Here is a 16,853-nt window from a genome sequence, read left to right on the forward strand (position 1 = left end):
ATGTATTAATCATTGAATAAAAGATTTAATTATGTTCAAAAAATTCAAGGCAAGAATTTTTAAACCAATCAAAGTAAGGACAACTTGCTTGTTAATTTTAGTGCTACTATTATGAGATTGTATACCACATGATGTTGCTTTTATAAATAAAATGTATCAAAATTTATTCTTTAAAATAAGGGTTAAGAAATTCAATTCTGGCCGATAAAAATACACTATTTGTCTTATTTGTCTGTTTTTTAAATTCAATTTGGACATATAAAAATATCACTCCTAAGAAAAAATTACTCCCCCTCTCCCAAGAGCAAGCCAATTGCAGAATGTCTAGTCTTGAGTCTTGTCTTCATGCACACCACCGAGTAACTATACTACGTGGACGCTCCATAATCAGTAACCAGCTTTGGTCTGCTATGCCATTTCATTAGAAGACATCGAAAGGCAAGCGAAGGGTAGTCGGTGGTGCCATGGAGATTGTCTTCTCAAAGGCCAGTGTAAGCGTCTATGCTTCAAGGAGGCAGCAGCAGCGATGGTGGTCTCTTCACCTGCAGTTGTCCAACCGCCGGAAGTTCCGGAATTTTTTACACGTTTCCAGGTGTGGCATAGCTCTCTCTTTCTGTGCTGGCATTGGTTTTGTCAAGGGGTGTGTGTGTGTGTGTGAGAGAGAGAGAGAGAGAGAGAGAGAGAGAGAGAGAGAGTTTTTACAAGACGAGAACTCCATTGACTTGAGAGAGAGAGAGAGAGAGAGAGAGAGAGATTTATTAGAGCCTCCAGAAGGCAAAGCGGCCCATGAGACCAATGATGATACAATATTTGTATACCTAAACAGACCATTGTGTAAATGAAAAATTGGCTGAAACTGCAAGATCCAGCCCAACATTTCTTCGGGGCTCGAGGTCATGTATGTTCAATTTGGCCAATGTAAGTGAAAACTGAAAGACATGAAACACGGAAACACGGAAACTGTCAAGTGTGCTATGAAAACACGATGGACAATGAATGCTGGTATGTCAAAGCATAACAAGTCTAAAGAGCTGCCGTAAATCTCGTCTAGTGACGGACATGAGGGGGATCCAAACTCATAAGATCAATAATGATCTTATGTTCCAAAGGAAGAGGTTTGGGTGTGACACACCTACGAGTATGCGGGGCACAACCAGACATCAAATAGTAGTTGACAGGAAGAGTCTGACATCGTAGATGATGACATGGCAATGATGATATGATAGTGATGACATGGCAATCGGGTATAGGTGGCCTGTTAGAAATAATGTCCCAAACATGAGCTATTTTCCTATGGTTATTTCTACTGTTTATCCTTGTTGTAAGTGCTCTTTGGTGAAGCACATTTACTAAGCCTTCTCTTGTCCCTACCTTAGCTTGAAATGTCACATATATTTTATGGTACAAAGCCAAGGTCAAAAATCATGGTATGTACATGTATACACATGTATCTATGAGGTCAAAAAGTAGCCATAAAGCATAAAAACGTGGAGAAGATGTAGGAGGTGGATATTATTTGATTTGGTGGTCTCTGACATCATTGCTTATGCCATTTCTCCTCCCTAAACTCCTATAAAAAGGCCATGTACTCCTCTCATTTGATAATGCGTGTTGTCTGTGTTCTCTCTTTCCTTCTCTTGATAATCATGAATGGATCTCATGCTTATCCTCCATAATTCCTACATAGCCGACAACAGTAATGGTGGCCGACTAGGAGCATTGGTGCATATATATATTTGCTTTCCTTAGCGCTTTACTTCATGGAGCATTTCTCTGTAGGCGAAGTGCTAGCCAAGAGTGAACAGTAGGTCATAGGGCTGGATTTGACATCTTCATCCTCAGCCACATTTTGTACTTGAATTTGAGTTGTATTACTTCCTTTTATATCTAATACAAAGCAATAGTTTAGGACTGTTGTGTGCTGTATGTGTGATTCCATGGACCTCTTCTTTCTATAGCTGGAAAACCCTAGCACATAGGCGCAAGTGTTCTACAGTTGGTAAACCTAGGAAACCTGCAAATTTCTTTTCTTTTGTGGCACCCATGTGCGTTCATGTTTGGAAAAAGTGAATATTTGGGTTCTCCTCATTGTACCTGGGTTATTTTTAAGATATATTGTGCTTTCCTACCCCACCAAACCCTTACGTCATTGCACAGGGGTGAAATCCCTCACCTGGTCCTTGATCACTAGATATTTGTCATGGATTCACAACTCACTGATTTGCTTCTTGGCATGAAGGCATCCATGGACATGCATGTGGCTAAATTAGAGGCTATATCTGCTCATCTCGATGGGATGGAGTCGGCAACTCGAGCACCTAGTATTCCAAATTTGGAATCTACAAGGGCCCGTGCTTTAGAGCAAGTGTTGTCGACGATTTTGAGGACTAAGTGGCAAAAACATTTGGGATGAGGATTTTTCACTCCTTTGGATGCAGGCAAGGATGTATTGGATGAGCTTCGCTCCCAATCTAGAAGTCATCATTCTACACCTACCCATAGTCGATAGGAGGACGAAGTGGCAAAACTTTATGGATGAGGATTCTTCACTCCTTTGGATGTAAGCAAGGATGTACTGGATGAGCTTTGTTCCCAATCTAGAAGTCATCATTCTCCATCACCACTACATTCTTCGGATAGTTCCCGCTTTCCTTTACCGGCTCGACGTTGGGGGGACTACTGGTTTGCCGAGTTCTTCTTCCATGCCTCGTGAGGAACGAGCTCAATTAATGAAGCTTCCGAAGCCTCCCAATTCAACGGGAAGATCGATAGAGAAGTCGTAACCAACTGGACCTGTGAGATGGCTTCAACTACTGGAGGAAATGTTGGCCAAAGGCTTGGTCCGTCTGAGCTCCTTGCCATTTGGAGCTCCAGTCCTCTTGGTCAAGAAGGACAGGATTATGCATTTGTGTGTGGAGCACCGTGCGCTCAACAAGCTCATTGTTAAAAACAAGCTCCTGCTGCCCTGCATTGATGACTTGTTGGACAAGCTCGCAGGAGCGAAGTGGTTTAGCAAGTTGGAACTGAAATCTGGATACCATCAAGTTCACATACATCGGAATGATATTCAAAAAATATCTTTTTGGACTTTGTTTGGTTTGTTCGAGTTTCTTGTGATGCCATTTTTGTTAACGAATGCCCCAACTATCTTCAGTAGGATGATGTGCCGGATCTTCCAGCCTTTCCTTGGGATATTGATCATTGTCTTCTTGGATCTTCTTGGATGATATCTTGGTCTTTAGCAAGACTAAAGATGAGCATGTGGGGACGGCCTTGCGGTTGATTGATGCCCATAATTTGCGGCTTCACCCTCAAAAGGTGGAGTTTTTCATGATCAAATTTTTTTTTTTTGGGATGTGTCATTGTTAGACATTATCCCCTACTTGCTGGCTTCCTATTTGGTGTCCTATTTTAGCCTCTAGGGCTGACCATGTTAGTCAGAGGGGCTGGTCACCCCTCACTCATATTTTACCCATATTTATTCCCCATTATTGTCCTGGGTATTTTTCCCAGTCGTGGAGGTCTTTTGCTCCAGTCAACTGCCTACATGTAGTAGTATATATAGGCAGCATGCCTTCCTCACATATTCATTGCTTGCCTAGCTTGTCTAGCTGCAGTCCCTCACTTACGAGGTTCTCCCCTCTTGCTCGGGACATGTATTCCTTTTGGTGATGATATTGAGAGCAGGTTCTCACCTGTGTTTCCTCTCCATCTTTCTCTCTCTCTCTCTCTCTCTCTCTCTCTCTCTCTCTCTCATGTGTTTCCACTTTCCCTTCTTCCGCTGCACATTCTATCATGGTATCAGAGCGCCGGTGATTTTCACCGTTGGATGCTCCCTCCTCTACCTCTTCATATCTGCGTTTTTCCGCCCATGGACAGATATGTGTTTTTGTGTTCATGCGTTGAAGCTTGCGTTTCTTCAAGGGCTGATTGATACCCATTCAGTGGGCTGTAGTTTCCTCTCTTCAGGGCATCAGTTTGCAGCTTCTTGGCAGCCTGACAAGGGTGTTTTTTTTTCTGGACAGCATACCTGCCCATCTTGGTGGCACCTTCCAGGGGTTCTCAGGTGTTTTTTTTCAGGACTGGATAGCAACATAGCTGTCCCAAATAGGCTGCGGTTTTTGGCCTGTTTGGGCTTGCTTTCCCAGCCCTGATCTTGGAGCTCTCTGGGCTCCCTTTTGCCTATCTATCCTTTCTGGTTATCTTGTGCCATCCCTCCCACCCCCTGATTGTTCTCTGCAGCAGTTCTTGATCTGAGGCTTCAGCATTTCCATATTCAGCCCCTGCGTTTTCAGATTTGCAGCCATGGTTGTTGCGTTTTTCTGAACCGATTTTGCTGGTAGCTCTTCCTTCACTTGGGCTTCATCTGTTGGACCCGAAGGTACCTTCTCTTCAGCGTTTTTCCTCATAGGAGGTGTGGACACTAGTTGACCTGAATTTTCAGGTTTGTAGCCCTTGTTTGGCTGCGTTTTCTTCTCTAGTGGACATAGATCACTTGCAAACGGGGTTTCTTGTTTGGATTATGGCTTTGGAGGCAGTTTGGTACTTGAGGAGGATTCTGAATTTCAGATTTCAGCCAGCATTTTGCTGATTTTGGAGCATCTATACCTGTGTTTTGTTCCTGGCCTACACGGTTTCCCGGTTTCTTCATGTTCCTTGCCTTCTTTTGGCGGTGGAGTGCTATTTTTGGTGGATAGCAGTGTTTTGGCTGCGTTTTGCTTCCCACAAGAGTTTTCTACACTCAGAGGGGGCCTTTCTCCAGCTACTTCACTTGAGGATCAGTTTCGGGAGCTGTTTTGTATTTGTGGAGACTTTCTTCTGTGACAGGAGTTTCCAGTTTTCTAGAGGAGAGCAGTGATCTTTTCAGAGATCCTGAGCAGAGTTTATTTTGTCCGAGCTTGTGTTCTTTGCAGTATTTGCAGAACAAGGAGGGTGTTTTGCCCTTTGCAGTCTGATCCTTTCACATGGATCTTTTATCTATTGCTGATTCTTGGGATCTGATTCTACTCATGGAACATGAAAAGATGCAGGGGAGAAGAGAGCTTGAGCTCTTGCAAGCACACACACACTCACAAAACCCTAAAAGAGAACACAGGTGAGTTGTTGAAAATCTTCTTCTTCTTCACACAACACTCAACACACCATATACAAAGATAAGAGTACACACGATATGAAAAGGTACTCAACCAAATACATACTAGGGTTCTCTATAGTGTGAACCCAACTAAATGAGCTGGCGCTATAACTATGCCAGTCTCTAGAATGGCCGTCACACAGCCTGTCATCCCACTGGCCGCATATCACCCATGATCTCACCAACCATGCCAGTGGTGTAAGTGTGGGGCCTATCCCCCAGGCGGGTCATGAGTGTCCACCGCCTCACTAGATGAGCTCGATATCTCAACACTCCCCCTCGAGCTCAACTCTATCTCATGTACACAAAGCAAAGCCGTGAATCTGCGGAGCTTCTCTGTACCCAATGCTTTGGTAAAGATGTTAGCGACCTGATCCTGTGTGCTGACATAAACAAGGTCAACGACTCCTGCCAAAACCTTCTCTCTGACAAAATGGTAGTGGACCTCTATATGCCTCGTGTGAGCATGAAAAACTGGGTTCCTGGCCAACTGTATACTGCTAATGTTGTCACAGAAAATGACAACTTGTCTATCCACTGATAGACCCAAATGTGTAAGTAGCTTTCTCAACCAAGCTACCTCACATGCTGCCATAGCAGCATCTCTGTACTCGGCCTCTGAACTGGATAGAGCAACCGTAGGCTGCTTCTTGCTGCTCCAAGTCACAGCAGCACTCCCCAAAGAAAACATGAAGCCACTAGTAGATCTTCTATCTGAGATACTACCAGCCCAATTAGCATCTGTGTACCCATGTACACATATCTCTGTCCCAGTTTCATAAAATAGTCCACAATGCAAAGTAGACCTCACATACCTCAGTATGCGTCTCAATGCATCCAAATGCGGCTTCCGAGGAACCTGCATAAACTGACTCACCAACCCAACAGCATAGCTCAAATCTGGCTTGGTGATCGTCATGTAGATCAAGCTTCCTACTATGCGCCTATACATAGTAGGATCCTCCAAAATGTCTCCTGAATCTGCACTCAACTTGCCATTCTGATCCAATGGCACTGCGATAGGCTTACAGCCTGTCATACCATACTTGGACAACATGTCCAAGCCATACTGTCTCTGCAGTAATCCAATACCATGTGGTGACCTAATCACCTCAATGCCCAAGAAATATCTGAGCTCCCCAAGATCCTTCATCTCAAACTTCTATCTAAGCAAGATCTTTACATCAAAGATCACTGCATCATGGTCCCCCGTAATGATCAGGTCATCTACATAGATGACAACAAGCACAACCCCTCTATCACTGTGTCTCATATACAGCGAGAAATCTGCATTGGCTACATGAAAGCCAATAGTGACAAGATATTCAGAAATCTTGTTAGACCATGCTCTTGGTGCTTGTTTTAAGCCATACAAGGCTTTCTTCAACCTGCAAACATGCTCGGGGTGACTCACATCCTCATAACCAGGTAGCTGTAACATATACATCTCTTCCTGCAAATCCCCATGCAAGAATGCATTCTTTACATCCATTTGATGTAAAGACCATTGCTTTGACGCAGCCACTGCTATCATAACTCTCACTGTTGCCATCTTGGCAACTGGGCTAAAAGTTTCCTCATAATCAATGCCATATGTCTGTGCATATCCTTTGGCTACCAATCTAGCCTTGTACCTGCTTATGCTTCCATCACTGTTATGTTTTACTTTGTACACCCACTTGCATCCAATGGCTTTCTTGCCTTCAGGCAATTGCACTAAATCCCAAGTCTCATTTCCATATAGTGCATCCATCTCCTCATCCATAGCTTTCTCCCAACACACATTTCCAACAACCTCATCAATGCATGTGGACTCTACAACCTGTACAACTTTTGCCATGTATGCACAGTGATGTGCCACATAACCATCATAGGTAAACCTCTGCACAGGATTCTTCACTCTCCCAGATCTTCGTAGCTTTGCATTCATGGCTTCCATAGCCTTCTTTACACCAGGTGTTCTCATAGTTGGTATCCCAAGATCCTCATCAAGGCTCATCTCTGAGCCACGAGACTCTCCATCAACATGAGAATGCCCTGCAAAAATGTCAGGCATACTAAGGGGCTCAACCACTTTCTCTTTGCCTTTATGTGATGTACTAATCACATTTGTAGGACTGGTATTATGACGCAGCCTGCCACTCCATGATCTATCAACTGAATCACTAGATGAGGACTCTCCTGGTCCACTCAAAGACTGTGATTGCTGACTTGCATTCTGTGCAACCACATTTCCACTCACATCAGCCCCAACAGTTTCTTTTTTAGCAGCATACCAGCTGCTCATCTCATAAAAAAAAACATCCCTGCTTACCCTCAACTCACGTGTAGCAGGGTTATAACACCTGTATCCCTTTTGCTCAAGGGAATACCCAATAAACACACATTTTTCAGCTTTTGGATCCAGCTTAGTTCTCAGCTCATCTGGCACATGCACATATGCAATGCATCCACTTTTAGATGAGACAAATCAAGTTTTCTGCCAGTAAACCTCTCGTTTGGAGTTACATCATGTATGGCTGCAGTTGTCCTGTTCATGATGTGTGCTGTAAAAACAGCCTCGGTTCAATAGCTATGCGGCATATTCTTCTCTCCCATCAATGCTCGCGCAATCTCAGCAATGTGCCTGTTTTTCCGCTCAGCAACTCCATTTTGCTGCGGAGTGTAGCTGCATGTAAACTTTCTCCGAATATCATTCTTCTTCAAAAATTCAGAGAACTCATTGGAGAAGTACTCTCTCCCTCCATCTGACCTTAGGCACTTTACATATTTCCCTGTTTGCTTTTCAACCATAACTCTGAAATTCTGAAAATGAGTGAACACCTCACCCTTCTCCTTCATGAAGTATACCCACACTTTCCTTGTGTGGTCATCAATAAATGTCACATAATACCTGCAGCCTCCCATAGACATGGTCTTCGTAGGACCCCATACATCTGAATGCACAACATCTAGTGCATTTCTGCTCACATTTCTGTCACGTGGAAATACATGCTTTGTTTGCTTTCCAAATTGGCATGCTTCACATATTTTCTGCATACCTTCAACTTTAAACTTTGGCAGTCTTGTCACAATTCCTTTAGTTTGCATAGACTTCATTCTCTGCACATTTACATGTCCAATTCTTTTATGCCAAATGTCTGTGTCTGTAACAATTCCTGAACCATTTGGAATCATTTGCAAATATCGCAGCACTCACTTCAGGCATGTTTACATTCAATGTAAACATTCTGCCCACTCTGTTACCTTTTGCAACCAACCTGCACTTGTCTTTAAAGTCTTCAACATAACAACCATCAGGGTTAAACCGAACCTGCAAACCTTGCTTAATCATCTGGCCAACTGAAACCAGACTCTTTGTTATGTGCGGAACATGAAGTACATCTGTAAGGTACTTCACTTTGCCATCCTGCATAGACAATGGCACATCTCCAACATGGGCAATTGGATGAGCAGTGTCATCCCCTGTTTCCACAAAACCTGGTCTTTCAAGGTTTTTCATCTCCTTGAACCACTCTCCATGACTTGTCATGTGGTTCGAAGCACCTGAATCAACGTACCATACATCATCTTTATGTGCTGCTTCAACATTTTCAGACATGGCATTAACGACATGCTGCATAACAAACAACCTTTCATTATCCTCATTGTTTTTGCTCGAGGATGCATAGTTGTTTTGCTGCAATTTTCCATTTTGCATGTCAGTGTGCTTCTTATATCTGCATGCACATATCCAGGCTTACCACAGTAAAAGCATCCACGTGTATCATTATACTGCCTTTGCTAATTTCTACAACCTCTTTGACTCCCCCTGCCTCTGAATTGGCCTCTTCCACCTGCGTGTTGTTGTTGTGGTGAATTCTGGGACTGTTGTGATATGCAGCGGAAGTCTTTGTATTGGAAGATCCTGTCACACAAATGCTCACACCGTCTTCTCTATCTTGAGTTTCGTGAGTTTAGCAATCCACTTTAATACTTCAAACTTTAAAGAGATATGAGAGAGAGGGATATGAGAACTGTACACCAGATTGGGTCCCGAATTACCCACTGAAGGGCCCCCTATCCCGATAACGAGATAGTATTTGCTTTATTTCTTTAGAGAGAATGACCGTGGATTGTAGATAAGCCAAACGCAAGATCTCGGAGGATCAGAAGCTTGGCTGAGCTTTACATGGCTGTAGAAACACCTCGATGATTTGATCTCGAGCCTATGCACTCTTCCCAAGGACATGAGGAAGGGCTGCACACCTGAGGCTGAGAAAAGGAGATGGTGGACTGCTCTAAGCTATGTTAGAATGCTGTAAATGCTTATGAATGTTGTGTTACCTTCAGCAGAGGGCTGGTGTATGACTGGATGATGTACTGAAGGCTAGATACTAATGTAAACTGATGATTCAGGGCTGAGAACTGCTGTAGACTGAAACGCAGACCTGTAGGGATGATGCTGGACTGAAACGCAGGCTGAATGCTGATGCTGGACAGAAAACGCAAGCTGAATGCTGATGCTGGACAGAAAACGCAGGGCTGTAGACTGAATTCTGGCTTGAATAGATGCTGAAAGTAGGCGACTGTTCACATGCAGAAAACGCAGGTATCTTATGCTGATTTGGGGCTGATGTGATGCACTTATGGCTGTAGGGCTGCTGAAGATGCATGCGTTGGAGAACCAAGGTTGGCTGAAGCAAACTCAAGCACTCCAAGGGCTGGATGAGACTAGTCTAGTGCTGAAGGCAAGGGAACTCCTAGGGCTGAGGAGGAAAGCTCTTAGCACACTGAAGACTCAATGAGAAACTAAGCCCTATGCAAGCCTATTTATACTAACTAGAGGCTGGTCAAGTTGGCTGGTCATTTATTTAATAAAGTTTATATTTATAAATGACAATAAATGCTAAATAAATACCAAAAAATATGAAAAAAATACCAGATTAATCCTACTAAATTCCCTAAGGCTTCTAGGATGTTCTAAATGATGCACAGGCATATGAATGCATATTATGCAGGATGCAGAGTGCTTTTTGATGCAAACCCTAAGGCTTCTACTGACTTTACATGCATGAATGATTCTCTCCAAGTGGGTTAAGGGACTTGACTGACTGACTGACCCGCTAAGGCTGAGGAATGACCTACGTAGCTCGTGCCTGACTTATCCTGGACTGAGGATGTACAATGGGGTCACGGCGTATGACAAATATTATCCTACTGGGTTCTAATACTGTACAACTGTTGCACTGCTGATGATGAGCCATCTTGTCACCATGCACTGAGTGCAGAGTGCATGTGACATTCCCTCCTGCTTAGCTTGGCGGCAGGTTCATGGCTTCCAAGTAGTCCGCCAACAACTGGGGGTACTCCTGGAAGAATTCCTCGTCGAGCCATACGGCTTCGTGGGTGCCTCGATCTCGGAATTTCGTATAGAATTGACGTATCCGTCGACCGGAACCATGCTTCCATCGATGAAGAAGGATCTGCTCAGGCTCAATAATTTCTGCTTCGTCTACCACGTCTGGCTGTTGTTCATCTGAAACATCAAACACTTCTGGACCAACATATGGTTTTAGCCAAGAAACATGGAAAACATCATGCATTGTCCAACTGGTAGGCAATTTTAACCTCATGGAGACATCACTTAACTTTTTGACTATTGGAAAAGGGCCAAAACTACGGAATGAAAGCTTGGGACAATGTTTGCCCACTTGTTTCAATCTTTGTTTCATGATGCACTGAGAGATCCCATCCCCTTCCTTGAAGTGGATATCTCGTCTAAACTTACAGCCTGTCTGTGAACTGAATGATGGCCAGGCTCAAAATTGAGAGTCAAACTGGGTTGAGTACCAAACTCTGCGGAATCGACATACTGATCTTCTAAGTCTTTTTCAGAGATGTTGAGAATGGTAGACTCCTGACTAGTCGGGATGCTGGTCTTTCTACTAAGAACATCTGCTACTGGGTTATGCTGACCAGGGATGTACTTAATCATTCCTCCAACTTGTTGGAAGAGCTGACCCTGTCTAGTGTGCTGAGCACTCCACTGGGCACTTGGCATCGTCGGGAGCCACTTAAGTGCTTGGTGGTCTGTGGTGACTGTGAAAATGTGTCCATAAGGAACATGTATCAAATGTTTGAGAACTGACTGTTGTTCTAGCTTGCCCTTGAAAGTCTTGGAAAGACAAGAGGGAAACTTGCTAGGAGGTTCTGCTAACTGTGGGATACTGGGTAGGAGATCATCCTTAAAAATGTCTGAATGAGAAAGGAGATTATCCTTAAAAATGTCTGAATGAGAAAGGAGATCTGCTAACTGAGGGACTGAAGATGATGAGACAGTGGTTATTGATGAGATAGAAGCTGTCTGAGCATAAATTAATGCTCCTTTTGCTCCCTTGCACATAGCTCGTCGGGCCTGGAGATGAGAAATCATAGGAACGCCAAGAATGCTCCTTTCCCCCCGAATCATGACAGGCTCAGGAAAACCTTTAGAGATAATAAAGGTGTCCTGCCCCCAATTGGGAATAGGTTCATACTGACGAAACCACTGGATTCCTAAGATCATGTCACATCCCAAAAGAGGAGAGAGAATGAATTCTCGCTGGAAGGAGGCCTTTTGAACTTGAAAAGAAAACTGCTGCGCCTTCTGAGAGATGTGGGTGCGGAGACCAGGTGTAAACCCATCTACCTCCAAATGATAGGGCACTAAGGTACAGCTCATGTTGGTAGCCAACTGGGGAGAGATGGCGTCCTCAGGACTGCCCATGTCAAAAAGGATTATGAACTGTCGACCCTTGGCAGAGCCATAAGATCTGAGTATGATTTTATACAAAAAAATGATACTTGGGATTTGGTAGACTTGTCTCTTGGTAGGAAGGCCATTGGTACGAAATGGGTTTATAAGCTCAAATGTAAAGCGGATGGTAGTGTTGAGCGATACAAAGCTAGGCTTGTTGTAAAGGGTTATGCACAAGAGAAAGACATTGACTATGGTGAAACCTTTGCGCCCACATGTCATATGACTATCATGCGGACTATCATTGCATTTGCAGCACATAAAGGTTGGAATGTACGGCAGTTGGATATCAAAACTGCTTTCTTGCATGGAGATTTGCATGAGGAGGTCTATGATCTCAGCCTCGTAGTTTTGTTCAGAAAAGTCAAGAATCAAAAGCATGCAGATTGAAGAAAGCTTTATATGGTCTTAAGCAGGCTTCCAGAGCATGGTATGAAAAATACATGCATACTTGGTTGCACAGGGTTTTTACAACAACCCAACCGACAGTACTCTCTATATTAAGGGGACTAAGGATGTTTTATTGGTCATCGTGTTACACGTTGATGACATACTGCTCACTGTTCCTAATAATGATCATATTTCAGTTTTTATAGTTGATTTAGAGAAGTCTTTTGAGATGTCAGATCTTGGACCGTTGCACTATTATTTGGACATTGAGTTTTGGTAGCATAATGATGGTATTGTTATGCTGGAGAGGAAATACATAGATATATTGTTGAAGAGGTTCAATCTTGAAGAGTGTAAACCTGTGGCTACACCTATGGAGCCAGGTCATGACTAAGTCTTGAAGATGCAGGTGACTCTTTTGATGCTGGCTTGTATCAAGAAGCTGTTGGATGCCTTATCTTTTTGTGTAACACCAAGCTTGACATTCAGTATGTGGTCTCAATATTCAATAGATTTATGCATAGCTCAAGCACAAAGCATTGGTAGTCTGTCAAACGGGTGTTCCGTTATCTAAAGGGCACCAAGCACTTTGGGTTATTTTATCCCAAGGAGGGTAAATCACAGCTACATGCATTACACACTCAGACTGGACTGGATGTTGTTACACACGAGTGTCCATGAGTGGTTTTTGCTTTCGCCTTGGTGATTCATGTGGAATTCATGTATATCATGGCTCAGCAAGAAGCAAGCCATTGTGGCCACTTCTAGCTATGAAGCTGAGTACAGGGCAACGTTTACAGCTATAGTCGAGTGTGTTTGGTTGAGGTGTCTTATTGCTGATTTGGGTGTTGGCGAGTCCTCAGCCACTACCATTGTCACTGATAGTCAGAGCGCTATGGTGGTTGCGAGGAATCCAGTTTTTCATGCTCTCACAAAGCATATTGAGGTGCACTATCATTATGTCAGGGAAAGATGCTCCGCAGGGGAAATCAGCTTGGCTTATGTGCCAACATAGGACAACTTGGCAGATTTGTTCACGAAGGCTCTCCCATGAGAGAAGTTTGAAGCGTTTCGCAAAGCTTTAAACTTACTTCCCTTTGGGGACTAGTCTGGGCTCCCTATCACAGTCCAAAGAGCCTGGCACATCTCTGTACTTCTAGTGCAAACTTACTCCTTGTTAACATCATCACTCCCAAGGGAGATTTGTAGACATATTTGGTAGTGGTGTGTGTGAACACACTAGTACCAGCTGGGACACGTTTTCTCTTTCTGCGAGGTATTTTCTCCCGTGCTAGTATACACTCATATCTTCTTTGTACAACACACATTCATTATCTATCTATCATGTCATTGTGTGTTCCCTTGAGCTTCTCCACTTTGTGTGTGTATGCGCGCGTGCATTCTTGCAACCCTATTTCCCTCTTTAGGATGTTTTTTCCCCTGTGCTAGTATACATCCATCTTGGGGTATACTTATCTTCTTTGTATAACACACATTCATTATCTATCTATCATTTCATTGTGTGCTCCCTTGAGCTTCTCCACTATGTGTGTGTGTGCGCGCATTCTTGCAATCCTGTTTCCAACATATAGGGTATGGCTTTACTCTTAGATCAGGAGCAATTTCATGGACGAGTAGCCTACGGTGGCACTTTCATCGATTGAGGTGGAGTATCGAGTGGCTTGTTCGGCTGCTTGTGAGGTGAGTTGGTTGCGGCAGCTACTTGAGGAGATCGATTTTTGACAGCAGCAGCCTACCCTTATCTCATGCGACAACCAGAGTTGCTTGGCTATTGCTAAGAATCCGGTATTTCACGCGCGGACCAAGCCTAAAGAGATCGAGTACCGCTCTGTGCGGGAGCGGATCTAGGAGGGAGACATTATCCTTGAATATTGTCCTACCGAGGACAACATTGTAGACTTATTCACGAAAGAATTATCTCAATCAACTATTGGCATTCATGGCAACTCCTTGGGCCTTGGGCCCCCCCGAGGACCTGAGAGGTGGTGTTAGCATATATCATCTTTCGTCGGTGGCTGCCCACTCTTTTTATGGCTTTTTATGCCTATTTTTCCCATTTTTCAGGTCGTGTAGGAGTTTACAAGGGAGTTGGCCAGCTCATATGGAGAGTATATATTTGCTTCCCTTTTGTTGGGGTAAAGGCGTTATGCCCACCCTTATAGTGTGTACAAGCCCATAAGTTATAGTACATAGTACACTTAGTACTTTTAATGTACTAAGTGCACTATGTGTACTAGTGCAATATACATGTGTGATAGGGGAGTCACACACTCATGCCTCATGAGTTGACTTATCCCCACAACTCTCTCTCTCTCTCTCTCCCTTGCTTCTCTGTGTATGTCTCCCATGAATGAACTCTAACCTAACCCTAATTCAGTTTTCTCCCCATCAACTGGTATCAGAGCCGGTGCCCTTCGAATCTCTGTGCAAGCAGGCTTGCTCGTGTGAATGTGGTGAGGCGCCTACATCAACTGGTCGCAAGGACAAGACAGGAGCACCACACAGGCTGCGCCCAACAGGAGAAGAACCAGCAGGTAGTCTACGCTGCCCAACAGTCGCAGCAGCCAAAGCAGGTTGCGCTCATAAGCGAGCGAAGAAGATAGGCGGGCTGCAAAGCGCATTAGCGCTGGGCGTATAGGCGCTAGGCGAGTGAAGCGAAGGCGCATAGCCAGGCGAGTGTGGCAATCGAAACGCAAGCGGGTGGCCCTTCAGCGTGAGCAGCTAGCGAAGTCACCGGCGCCACACGAAACATATCCGACGTAAGCGTAAGCAGCGCGAGCACTCGTAGTGCGTAGGGGAGGCAGTCGAGCGAAGGCTCCGTTCCATCGGAAGCGTAGCCCCCCTCCTTAGGCCCTTTCGCCCTTGACCTTGGCTGCCCAGAACAACTACGTGGCTGCCCAGGCTGCCCAACCAGCAAGCAACTGGCTGCCCACAGCCAGGTGGGGCTGCCCAGCTGCTTCAGCAACTGCCCAGCATCGAAGTCGCCGCCACCACCGCCTCCGTCTCAACCTGCAAGTCAAGAAACTCAGAAAAATCAGAAATTTCAGAGGTATTTGCCTTCAATTTTTTGCGAATTTCTTATCAATTCAAGCAATTGAGCAGGAACAGGTGCCCAAATTGCTCAATTTTGAGCAAAATTGGCAAAATTGGGTGACATTGGTCACAATCAGGATCAATTTGCAGGAAATTGGTCAAATCAGGATCAATTTGCAGGAAATTGGATGTCGAAATTTGGGGCTTTTGATGTAATTGTGCAATTAAGCACTCATACATGCTGTATGATGTGAAAAATCGCACATTTGGGCAAAATTGCAGCAAATTGCAGTGCAAATCAAGGGGCTTTTGTGCCGATTGAGTTGATTTGCATGCAGGCGATCGCATTTGATGCTGTGGATAATGTGTTGATGCCTTACAAGCACTCAATGTGCCTGTAAATCAAGGGGCTTTCATGTATTTGATGTATATGTGGCCAGGGGGAAGCATCGTGAACACTCTGGATGCCTTCATGTGCGCCAATGTACCATGTATGATCAGAAATTGATCTTAAATCAAGGAGCTTTTCAAGTTTGTATGCTTGTTGAGCTTGGCAAAGCAGCAGGCAAGACATTTATGCCTTGAATCCTCAAAAATCAGCTTGCAGTCAAGTGGCTTTTGCCCAATTTCTGTTCGGAACTGTTTTATGCAGTGTACAGGACTGTAAAAGTCTGATTTTCACTCTTTTGGACAGCCAGGAGAGCATTTATTGCTACTGTACCTGTTGGTACAGATTTGGCACATCTTTGTGCATGTTTTGGCATGGCTGTACACTGTTTTGAGTGACCAAAAGGTTCAATTTCAGCTGCTGAAATTGCCGGTACAGGTTTGGTACATCATTGGTGAGCACTTGGTACTGCTGTACAGTACTTTCGAAGGGCAAAAGAGCACATTTGAGGTGCTGTCCAAAATCTGCAGCAACCAGATTTTGGTGTTTTCATCACATAAAGTGGGAGAAAAGTTGCATTCTTGCTTCCGCAGTGGGAGATAAAGCTTGGGAGAACATTTGTGAGCACTTTGTGTGCTTTGGGTGCAGTGTTTGCACATCTTGGGTGCAGTGTTTGCACATTTGCAGGGAGTCAGGCATTAAAGGTTGCATATTGCTATGGCAACCACAGGTGAGAGCTCTTCATTGCTTCACATCAAGAAGCTTGAAGGCTCGCATAATTATGATATTTGGCAAACCCAGTGCTACAATGTGTTGCTCCAGAAAAAGCAGCACAAGCCTATCAAAGAAAGGGGTGTGATGCCCGCTTCTCTTACAGCTGAAGAGTGGGAAGATATGGATGAGCTGGCAAGATCTACTATCATGTTGTCTGTGTCAGACTCATTACTTTTCAGCATTCGTGAAGAGAAGACAGCTTGGGGAATGTGGCAGAGATTGCAGGACTTGTATGCCCAACAAAGTGCCTCAAGCAAAGTGTATTGGTTGAAGAAACTCATAGGCCTTCAGATGAAGGAAGGGGCTTCTATGACAGCCCATCTAAATGAGTTTAA

General features: G+C 44.2%; 1 protein-coding gene across 2 annotated transcripts in view; it reads left to right on the top strand.

The window, feature by feature from the left end:
- The first annotated feature begins 311 nt into the window (after positions 1 to 311).
- The window catches only part of IREG3 (iron-regulated protein 3), a 36,912-nt gene continuing 20,370 nt past the window's right edge, over positions 312 to 16,853 (top strand). For both annotated transcript variants that reach the window (XM_086824149.1, XM_086824150.1), the window contains exon 1: positions 312 to 592. In XM_086824149.1, coding sequence (XP_086680275.1) covers positions 465 to 592 — 128 coding nt within the window. In that variant the 5' untranslated portion in view covers positions 312 to 464. The remainder of the gene's footprint in view (positions 593 to 16,853) is intronic.

The sequence above is a fragment of the Cibotium barometz genome, chromosome 30, assembly GCF_041138505.1.
Source record: "Cibotium barometz isolate CiBa-2024 chromosome 30, ASM4113850v1, whole genome shotgun sequence".
NCBI classification, from domain to species: domain Eukaryota; kingdom Viridiplantae; phylum Streptophyta; class Polypodiopsida; order Cyatheales; family Cibotiaceae; genus Cibotium; species Cibotium barometz.